Consider the following 11,641-nt stretch of genomic DNA (forward strand, 5'->3'; position numbering starts at 1 on the left):
GAAGATATAACGAAATTGAAAGGGTGAAACTTTTTTTTTTAAATGGATAGAAAATTCTATTGAGGTATCATTACGTCATTATTCAATATATTTTTAATATAATTTCATTTGCTGATGCATTTGTTTAGTACTCCCTCTGTCCCTAATTACTTGTTCACTTATCCTTTTATAGTTGTCTTTAATTACTTGTCCATTTTGACAAATCAAGAAAGAATATTTTTTACCTATTATACCCTCAATTAAATGACTAATTACTTTGAAAATTGCAGAACTTTTCATCTACTTCATAATTAATAGGGGTAAAATGATAAACTCACTATGTCATTAATTGATTTCGTAATAAATGTGTCAATTTAAAAGTGGGCAAGTAATTAGGGAAAGAGGGAGTATTACAGTGTTATTTGACATTATGAGATATTTCTTAGACATTTAAGGAGAATGGTACACCGTTATATATATTATATATTAAAGGATCAACTTCATGCAATGGAAGAATTTGTTATTAGTAAATATATTTTAACTTATTTGATAAAAAATATATTCTTCTTTGCATTTAATAGATGTAAAATTTGTAAAGCTTTATTTTTTTCACAATCTTCATATTATTAAAACAAATAATAATATTACGATTAAACTACAGAGTAAATATAAAATTAATCAAAAATATTTAATTTAAATGATCGCGCGAAGTGCGGCCAAGTTCTCTAATTTAAAACAAAAAAGTAAAATTTAAATGGGTTTACTATAGAATTCTAGAAATCCAACTTGAAAAATTCTGTTAAAAATGGAAAATAAAAAGTGAAATAAATTTAATTGAGAGTTATCCTTCGTCTGTCCCATTTTATGTGACACTTTTTATTTTTCGAGAATCAAATAGTTTAAGTTTGACCATAAAGTTGCGTATGATATCTCCAATTTTTAAAAAAAATTGGAAAAATTAGATAAATAGTAATCTTAGTTTCTAAGAAATGTCACATCATCATTTACATAGCCAACTTTTATATATATAAAAGAATTAAAAAAGAAAAAATAAGTGATTTAAGAAAATTATATAAATAACATTAATGATGAGATGAAGATTAAGAAAAAAGGTCAAATAAATTAGTAGTATTGATGATGATAAAAGTTAAATAAATCATATTTTCTATTATTTAAATTTTTAACATAAAATTTCCAATCTTTTAAAATTAAAAATAAATGTTAAAAATAAAAATAAAAATCGAGCCAATAATTATTTTAAAGAAAAATATAATCAAAATTGTCTGAAAAACACGTGTACAAAAAGCAGTACACATTCCAATGTGTAGAAAAAGTAGAAGTAGATGAAGTTATTTTAGTTCATCTTTGGTGAGCCTCAATGTACAATTTCTATAGTTTTTAGTCCAACTTTTTAGTGCAATGTTGGTTCTCCCAAACTCCAATTTCTAAATAAGAGTAATATATTAGTAATTTTTTGAGGTGTATTATTTCTTGCATCACTACATGATTTTGTCAAATAACGAATTTTTTGTTCAATGCGCTGCCACTTCTAATGCCTATTTTATTTGCAGAATAATTCTGTCAGGGGCGTATACCCCTCCCGAAATCATATATATGGTAGTGTTATATTTTTTTAAAACATTTAAATATAGATGCGTAAATTCAGACTCAAATTATCATATAATATAGTACAATGATGATTGGGTGCACCTCTCTAGCTGAAGTTAGAAATTTGAATTTTTTATCTATCTTGTTTTAGTTTTCTTTCTAAGATTTTGTAACTGGTTTGGATAAATAAAAGTTAATTTTTTGGACCTATGATTTTAAAATTTTAATGGTTTTCAGTAAAAGAATCTAACCGATCAAATTTATGTCTTAAATCCACCTTTTTATAATAATGCAACTATTATCTATAAATCCTGAATACGCCTCTGAATTCTGTGGTTCTATTTACTGCAATTTCTAATGCCTATTCAGCCTCACTCTAGTAGCTAATGGAAGGATTAATGGAGGAGACAAATTGACAAAATGGGGAGTCACAGGGATTAAAAGACGTCCATTAAGTTAAACTGACAAGGAATTAATAGAGGTCCACAAGGCTAAACATCCTTGCTATGGCAAGTGGCCGAGTAGGAGTCATAATCAAATATGTGGCCTGGTTGGCGACTTAGTTATAAAAAAATAAAGTCACGCCTTTACTATGATAAGCTATAATTTTTGACATGATGATAAAGGTTTAGTGAAGAACTTAGTTAGGACTTAAGAGTGTCTGTTAAAGCTCAGCTGTACAGAATGGAGTTAACTAAAAATGAGTTTGATTTGGCGAAAAAGAAACTATAGAATCTTTCATATGAAAGGGGATTAAAGAGGAGTTGAACAGATTGCAAGTCCATTGTTAGGGACTAAAGTTTGTTCATCTAGCTCTGAGGACTAGGAAAATTGAATTAGTACCCATAGAAGATTCTTGTAATTATGATCAAGCACTTATCATTATGCTAATAAAGGCATAACTTTGTTTTCTTAACTAAGTCCATCAAGAAAGCTTCATGTTCGATCATGATTCCAATTTGATCGGGCCACCCAAGCAGAATGTTGACGTTATTCAACCTATGTGTAGTAGAAGTAACTGAGAAACTGTGTTGATAAGGGCAAATACCATTTAGTAGGTTTTATTTTATTGGAGTAACATTTTAATATTAAAGTTGATTCATATTGACATAACAATATTTGTGAATTGCCAATGTGTGCTGTCGACTGCCGAGCTTTTCCATTTCCTTTTGTGTCCGTTGGAGGACTTTAGAGCATCATAGTTGCCCCTTGTTAGCTTTTTTCATGTTTGATTTGTTGAATTTGTAGCTAATCTGCATTGATAAGGAAGACATCCCATCAATATGCTTCTTGGAAAGGGCTTCTTGGAAACATCATATAGGCAACATGTGCTAAAAATGTTTAGGAGGATCTATATGAAAGGTATAACAAGATAGATGGATCAAGAACATTTAATCTGCATCAAGAGATTGCCACTATAATTCAAGGAACAAGTTCTGTGTTTGTTTACTTCTCAAGATTGAAAGGGCTGTGGGAGGAATTTGAGGCTATGGTGCCTACCCCGCCCTGTGAATGTGACAGATCCAAAGAGTATGTAGTACACCTGCAAAAACTCAAATTATTTCAGTTTCTTATGGGGTTAAATGACTCTTACTTACAAGCAAGGTCTCAGATCTTGTTGATGAGCCCACTTCCATCAGTGAATCAAGCATATTCAATGATCATGTATGATGAGAGTAAAAATTAATAGTGGCTGCAACAGGCATATTAAGATTTAATCCCAGTTCTAGCCAACAAGCATATGAGTTAGCTATGTACTCAAGAAATGGTGGTATTCAAAAGTTCAAGAAGATTGGGAATTTGTATTGTGATTATTACAAGCTTAAGAATCACACTAGAGATAAGTGTTACAAGTTAATAGGGTATTCTCAAGATTTTAGGTTCAAAAAGAAAGAACCTAACACTGCATATAATGCAATGACGGAAAGTTCAGGTTCTCAGGAACAGGTTCCTCACGAACATCGTCATTCTACTCAATTCACTACAAGTGACCATGGGTAGTCTTCAAATAAAGGGAACAGTCAATTGGAACCTTGTCATCTATCAAAGGATCAATATCAACAATTGTTCAAGTTTCTAAACAAAGCTCTAGAACAAGTTCATTCAACTAATGTAGTAGGTCATGGATCAGGTACAAGCACTTGTTTCAACTCTACTACCAATATTAGTTATACTCCTTATTAGATCATTGATACATGTGCTACTAATCACATGGTGACAGACCTGAGCTCTCTAAACAAGTCTACTATTTGCAAGTCTGATAAGCCAAAGAAAGTACATTTACCCAATGGTGATGTTTTCTTAGTTGAGTTTATTGGCTCAAGTGTCCTACATAACAATGATGTGATCACAGGAGTTTTTCAAGTACCACAATTCCAATTTAACCTGTTATCAGTATCTAAACTCACTAAGGAACTGTACTGTTCTGCTACTTTTTTCCCTAACTTCTGTATATTTCATGATCTCTCACATAGGAAGGTGAAGATGATTGGTAAAGAAGATGGTGGTCTATACATACTATCAAGCAATACAAGTTCAAGAGATGTCAATATTGCAGCTAGTTGTTCTATTCCATTACTAAGAGTAGATTCTAAACTAGATATAGACTTGTGGCATAGAAGATGTGGGCATGTATTTAGTTCAATGTTAAATAAAATGTTGTCATCAGATTTAAGTAGCATAACTGAGACAATTAATAAATGCACTATTTGTCCTTGTGCTAAGCAAACAAGGATACCTTTCACAGTTAGCACCTCTAAAAGTTCTGCATGTTTTGATTTAGTTCACATGGATCTATGGGGTCCTTATAAAACTTCTACTCATGATGAAAATAAATATTTTCTTACTGTGGTAGATGACATGTCTAGATATATATGAATTTTTCTGTTAAAACTAAAATCTGATGTGTATACTATTATTCAACAATTTCTAGTACATATTAAAACAAAATTTGATAAAACTATTAAGTGCATAAAAACTGATAATGGTACATAATTCTTGAATAATATGTGTTCAACCATGTTTACTTCTTTAGGCATTATACATCAAACTACATGTGCTTATACCCCTCAGCAAAATGGTATTGCTGAAAGGAAATATAGACACATTCTTGAGCTTACAAGAGCTATTAGGTTTCAGGGAAACATTCCTATTAAATTTTGGGGTTTATGTGTTCAAGCTGTAGTATATATTATAAACAGAATTCTTAAACCTGTTATTAATAACAAAACTCCTTTTACAAAGTTATTCAGAAAGCAACCTACAATATCACATCTCAGAGTGTTAAGTTGTTTGTGTTTTGCTAAAATTATACAAGAACCCGATAAACTAAAAAGTAGGTCCAGAATGGTTTTTCATTTAGGCTATGCAACTACTCAAAAAGGTTACTAGTTATGTGATCTAACTTCTCATGTTTTCTTGTACACAGAGATGTGATATTCAAGGAAGACATATTTCCTTTCAAAACACAAGATCAACAACATATACTGTGTTCAGATTTACTGGTTTAAATGATGGACAACCAGCTTATGTCACTAACTCACCACATCAATTGCCCATTGCTGATCAGGTTCAGGGAACAAGTTCATCTGAGGAGGTATCTACAAAAACCAATAATCCTGCTTTAAATAGAGATCAGGTTCCTGTACCTGGTCCATTGGTGATACAAGAAGAAAATAAAAGATCTACAAGTGGAAAGAAATCGCCATTATGGATGAAAGATTTTGTATCTCTCCATGCTAAACATACTCCATATTCTTTGGACAAATACCTGTCATATGACAAGTTAAACCATTTCTATCAAACAGATTTGTCTGAGATCCCTACCAATACAGAACCTACAAGCTACAAAGAAATTGTTTCTGATCCTAAATGGGTTGAGGCAATGCAATCTGAGATTGATGCACTACAAAATATTCATACATGGGAAGTAGTTACTCTTCCAAAGGGAAAGGTGCCTATAGGTTGCAAATGGGTCTATAAGATCAAATATAAGAGCACATGAGAAATAAAGAGGTATAAGGCAAGGCCAGTAGCAAAAGGCTATAGCCAAAAGGAAGGTATTGATTATAAGGAGACATTCAGTCCAGTTGTGATGATGAGGATTGTGAGAACAATGCTAACTATTGTAGCTCAAAGACAATGGCACATTAATTATATGGATGTGTTCAATGCTTTTCTACAAGGGGACTTACCTGATGAGATTTACATGTACCTTCCTCAAGGATTTAAGAGTTAGAGGGAGAATAAAGTGTGTAGACTCACTAAATCCCTTTATGGGCTAAAACAAGCACCAAGACAATGTAATGCAAAACTCTAACATGCATTACTGAAATTTGAGTTCAAACAAAGTGAATATCATTACTCTTTATTCATCAAAAAGACAACAATAGGCATGGCACTTGTTCTCATCTATGTGGATGATATGTTGATCACTGGAAATAGTATACTTCTAATTGAAGAAACAAAGAATCAGTTGAAGCAAGCTTTCAAAATGAAAGACTTGGGAGAGTTAAGGTACTTCTTAGGTATTGAATTTGGAAGATCAAAGCAAGGTATTCTAATGCATCAAAGAAAGTATGCACTAGAATTAATTTCTGAAACTGGTCTAACTGCAGCTAAACCAGCTGGAACTCTAATTGATACCAACTTAAAATTGACTACCAAACAGTATGATGAAGAAACACAGATGACAAAAGATGATCCCTTAACTGATCAAGGAGCTTATCAAAGGATAGTTGGCAAACTACTCTATCTAACCATGATAAGACCTGACATCTTCTATGGGGTTCAAATATTAAGTCAATTCCTACAACAGCCTAAGAAACCACATATGACTACAACATTAAGGATTGTGAGATATGTGAAAAACCCACTAGGACAAGGCCTAATACTGTCCAGCTACTCAAAGAATACTATCACTGCTTATTGTGATGCAGATTGGGCCTCTTTCCCTCTAACAAAAAGGTTAATTACTGGTTACTTTGTGCAGTATGGAGGGTCTTTAGTTTCATGGAAGTCAAAGAAATAAACACTATTTCTAGAAGTTCAGCTGAAGCTGAATACATGAGCATTGCAACCACTGTAACAGAAATTATATGGCTGAAAAGTTTAATGAAGGAACTCAGTATTGAAGTTTCACTACCTAACAACATACATATTGATAGTAAAGCTGTTATGCAACTTGTAGCCAATCTAGTCTATCATGAGAGGACCAAACACATTGAGATTGTAACACCACGGAAACTAATAGACTAAACTAGGGCCATAAGCTAGGGTTTTAGAGTTTGATGTATGTGGATTAGAGTCGTAGATGAGACTTCCTGTACTTAGAATGAGAGGTTTAGGGGTTGAACGTCAAGGCATATCTTACACCCCATAAACTAGTAGACCATCTAGGGCTTAATGAGGGCCAGGGTAAGGGGTAAGAGCCAAGGCCCAAGCCAAGGCCAAGGCTGCCCAAGCTTGGAAGCACATTGCCTCAAGTCTACGACTACTACCACGACTTGTGGTATGGTTCGTGAGACCAAGGCAACAGCTCCCTAAAGGCTGCCTCAATGTAGCTTACCTCCACGAGCCACTTCACGACTTGTGGTCTTGACTATAGATCGTAGGAAGGCTCGTGAAAATGTCTTAGGATAAGGGAAACCAAGACATTTTAGAGCCAAGTATGGACTCTCGTTCATAACCAGTAGTATTGACCGCGGTCCGTGAAGGGGCTCGTAAAGTCCCCTTAGGATTTTTGGGAGGCAAGGCATTGGGGGTTAGCTACTGCCCCAAGACTACGACTCGTGATCTTGACCACGGATCGTGGGAGGTCTCGTGGTTATGCCTTGGCATTTGGGAGCTTGGCAAGTTGAGGGGAGACATTAGTCAAGGGACCACGGGAACCACCATGGGCCGTGGTGCCCTTGACGGCTCGTGAAGAAGAGGGGCGTGACCCCTGGCAAGGGGCTGCCTAGTCGAAGGTTATTTAGTAAATTCCCTTTTAGTTAGTTTTAAGTGGAGGTCGTTTTATATTGATTTTATACACATATATAAAGTCTTTTAAGTCTTTAAACACCCCAACTAAGTCATTTAGAATCAAACCCCAAATCACTCATCTCTCAAATATTTCTCTCTCTAGAAAATCTCCATTTCAGAAGAAGCTAAAGTTTAGAGTAAAGGTCATGAACAAAGGCTCCATTGTTGAAGGCTTATGCTAAGGCTTTGATCAAGCTATGTTTAGCTTTTCAGCTATGGGTTCTTCCACCCATAGAGCCCCCTAGAATTTCCCTAAATTTGTGAAGAAGAACCCCAATCTAAGCTACAGTTTCTTCCAATGAGTGGGTTTAGTTGGGTATGACTCTAATTGGTTGGATAATACTTATTTATGGTTAATTTAGTGTTTATTCATGATATTATGGTGAATTTATGTGAATTCTATGGTTAAACCTAGAAATCAAAGTACGTGGGTTTATGCCTTGTGATGAGAAATTGATTATTCTTGATGGATCTTCTAGAATTGTCATCATGTATAGGACTTATTCAAGAATAGGAATATGAAATCATGAATTGAACTAGATTTATGAATGTAGGATAAATCATGAATTGTAGTGATTGAATTTGGGACTTTATGATGAATTATGCTTAGAATCACTTATGACTAAGGCTTGTGATGATTATGTCTTGTAATTTCGATATGAACAAGAATAGAATGAAGTAAAGCTTTGAGAGTAAAGCTTGTAGTCATGAATGTTGAATCACTAAGGCTTTGAGAGTAGAGTCAATGTGATGAATAGAAGTCTAATAAGCAGATTTGTGGTGAAAGGACTATACTCACCTAATCAACTTTATGAATGCTTGAAAGTATGAATTGATAGAATCATTTGAACATGGATTGGTTTTCAAGGACATCCTTCCATGAGACATGAGTGTTAAGCAAGGCTTAACAATGTAAATCTTGGTTATGCTTAGTGTGAAGGGTAGTATGGGATGTCTTTCATGCATTGCACAAGTATGCCTTGAGGATACTTAAGAGTATGGTACCCTTATGGTAGAGAAGTTTAAAAGTTGACCATGTATATAGACTATGATCAAGATGACCAAAAAGGGATACTTGGCTTGAGTGGTATTATGGGATGTTATTCATGCTTTGCACATTTATGCTTTTAAGGTTACTTGAGAATGGTTCTATTATGGTCTAGATGACTAAGAGTCAGTTATGCTTATATGATGTTTATGCTGGAGACTTTGCTTATTATGATATGACTTATCTCCTATGCTCATTAATTATGTCTTATGTTGACTTATGATTATATGATTCTTATGTTGGAGATTATGCTATGCTTATGTTATTTTCTCTTATGCTTATGTCTTATGTTGACTAACTATTTTGAGATGCTCTTATGATTTTGTGCTAGCTATCATACTTGGTACATTTTGTACTAACGCATATTACCTATATTCTAATCAAATGTAGGGTTTCAGAGATTGAGTTCCTTTGAAGGCTAGGTTTCCAAGGAGCAAGAAGAGTTGGAGATTTTGGTGAGTCTTCATAGCTTCGAGGACAAACCCGTGATTCCTTTATGCCATTTCTTTATGTTTTAGACATTGTATGGGTTGCGTCCCAAGACTTTTATTCAAGAGTTTAATAGATGGTTTGAGACAAAGGTTTAGTAAAGACTTCCGCTTGTTTATGAAAATGTTTTCGATTGTATGGTTTTAAAGAAGTTTTAAATTTTCCATATTTTTCTATTATCTTATAATTATACTAAGAGTTTGTATGAGACCTATCGGGGTCAAGTACGTCATGTTACGTCTAGAGGGTACCCCTGGGTCGTGACAAAGATTGATTGTCATTTTATAAGAGAAAAAATCACATAAAAATTAGTATCTACCAAGTACATTCCTACACAAGATCAACCAGTTGATCTGCTCACTAAAGGACTCACAAAAGTGCAACTACAACATCTCAGCTCCAAGCCAGGAGTTTTGAACATCTTCTCACTTCCTAGCTGAGGGGGAGTGTTGAGAATGAGAAGAACAAGACAGAGTCAAATGTGTGAACCTGGTCCTTCGTATGTGTTCCCTACCCATTGTTACTGTGTAACTAATTTTCCATTAATTAGTTAAGGCAGTTACAATTAGATGTAAGTCGGTTAGGATAGCTAAGTGTGATTAGATATCACAACTACTATAAAGAGTCTACAATGTAACTACACAAGATTGAATAACAAAATATTCTTCTTCACATTGTTCTCTTTATTCTTCTTCTTCTTTTTCACTGTTCATAAATATCTTCATGGTATGGCGGCGAAACGTAAAAGGAGAAAAGAGAGGGGACTGGTGGCGGTCGCTCTTCACTGGAGTTCGTGGATGGAGCATATGGTTTTTGCTAATTGTTTGATGGGTGTTTTCAAATGGATTGTTTACATGATGTTTTTTGAAAAGGAACCCAACATTAAAGATGAAGATGAACAAGATAGAGCGAAAATGGGTTATATTATTAAGTGGGTCGGTTTGGATCAGGTTAAAATTGGTAATTTAAGTAAAATTGGTTAATTTGAATCAATTTGGGGATTTCTGTTAATTGAGGGGTATAAATGGTGAAATTAGTAACGGCGAAGACATAAATAACTTTATTTTAACGATATGGTCATAGTCAATTAGTAATAAACTAAAATTGAGGGGCATTTTTGACCCTTTCCCATTAATAAATTATAAAATGACATTTTTTGCCTTGTTAAGCTGATGCCACGAAGAAAAATATAAAATCAAGGCCCAAACGAGTCCAGCGTTTCAGAATTAGGGTTTCATACACCTGGACTTGTCTATATAAACTGATATTCACCTCTTTAGCCTCATTCATCCACGGCCTCCTCTGTTCCTCCATGAAATTCTTATATATTGTTTAGTATAACTATTTGATTCATTGTTAGCTATTTTTTCTATTTCATGTTTTATTTGTTAAATTTGTAGCTATTTATCACCTATGAGGAAGACATCCCAGGAATAGGAAGTGCCGTGTGACACTTTAAACAGCGGCGGCGGCGCAGTTTCCACTCTCTTTCCCATCCACCATTTATCGGATTCTATCCAGTCTCCGTTCAATGGTCGGGATCTGTGGCATTCTGCTCCGCCGTTGTGTGTGTGATTTGTAACGGGTCTCTGAGGTTTCATCCATTTTTAAATTATTTATAGTCTTATCGGTCCGATGCCACGTCGACGGTAGCAAAATGCGATGACCGAAGATGCTATGATTGGACGAATAACAAGTTTTAATTAACGTTTCGCATTCTGATAGGAATCTGTGTATGGATTTTTCAATTCCTTCACGGAGCCGTTTCGTGCGTTTACATCGCGTTTCAAATTTATTTCTTTTGAAAACAAATACTACTATTTCTGAAGCCAGTGATGATTTTTATATAAATATTTGGAATTACCGTCTGAACATTATTGATGTGTGATTGACTATCTGAGGCTTCACTATTAAAACTCTGCTTTATTTTGATACTAGATATGGAATCCCGTGTTAGCACGGGGCTCAATACATGTTACTGTTTATATATTAATTTATGTGGTACATATGAAATTTGAAGTTAATCAATTTTTTAGTATGTTTTATATATTTTAAGTTGCTAATTATTTTTATTTAGAGTATGTTTTACGTAAATATATTATAAATCACAATAATTAACAAGTTAATATAAAAAAAACTTATAAAAAATTCATTGACTTTTGAAATTTCATTTGTATTACCTAAATCAGGACAAAGCAAGTAATATATATGAAAGTTACATAAAACGTACTATAACTCACAATAATTAGCAATTTAAAAAATCTATATATCTATATTTCTCCCAATTTATGCGGTATAGATGAAATTTTGAAAGTTAACAAAAACTTTTTATCTGTTTTCAAATATTTTAAGCTATTAATTATTATGATTTATAATACTTTTTACATAAAAAATTTATTTATATAAAGTATAAAAGAAAAAAAATTTAAAAAAAGAAACATAAATGTCAGCATGAGTCCAATCTATGTTAATTTCTATGTTTTAATTATTGTAATA

General features: G+C 33.5%; 1 protein-coding gene and 3 non-coding genes across 4 annotated transcripts; all 4 read left to right on the top strand.

Annotated features, from left to right (window-relative positions):
- Window positions 1-5,980: 5,980 nt before the first annotated feature.
- Window positions 5,981-6,616, top strand: LOC125877249 (uncharacterized mitochondrial protein AtMg00810-like). Its single transcript, XM_049558597.1, has one exon. It carries the CDS (start codon window positions 5,981-5,983, stop codon window positions 6,614-6,616), a length of 636 nt encoding a protein of 211 aa, XP_049414554.1.
- Window positions 6,617-10,553: 3,937 nt separating this feature from the next.
- Window positions 10,554-10,618, top strand: LOC125878057 (small nucleolar RNA U49). The gene has a single exon (XR_007447681.1). It is a non-coding gene; the product is annotated as a small nucleolar RNA U49 (small nucleolar RNA).
- Window positions 10,619-10,774: 156 nt separating this feature from the next.
- On the top strand, window positions 10,775-10,927 carry LOC125878055 (small nucleolar RNA snoR2/U65). Its single transcript, XR_007447679.1, has one exon. It is a non-coding gene; the product is annotated as a small nucleolar RNA snoR2/U65 (small nucleolar RNA).
- A 44-nt stretch (window positions 10,928-10,971) lies between these two features.
- On the top strand, window positions 10,972-11,053 carry LOC125878045 (small nucleolar RNA snoR77Y). The gene has a single exon (XR_007447671.1). It is a non-coding gene; the product is annotated as a small nucleolar RNA snoR77Y (small nucleolar RNA).
- The last annotated feature ends 588 nt before the right edge of the window (window positions 11,054-11,641 follow it).

The sequence above is a fragment of the Solanum stenotomum genome, chromosome 9 (genome assembly GCF_019186545.1).
Source record: "Solanum stenotomum isolate F172 chromosome 9, ASM1918654v1, whole genome shotgun sequence".
NCBI lineage: Eukaryota > Viridiplantae > Streptophyta > Magnoliopsida > Solanales > Solanaceae > Solanum > Solanum stenotomum.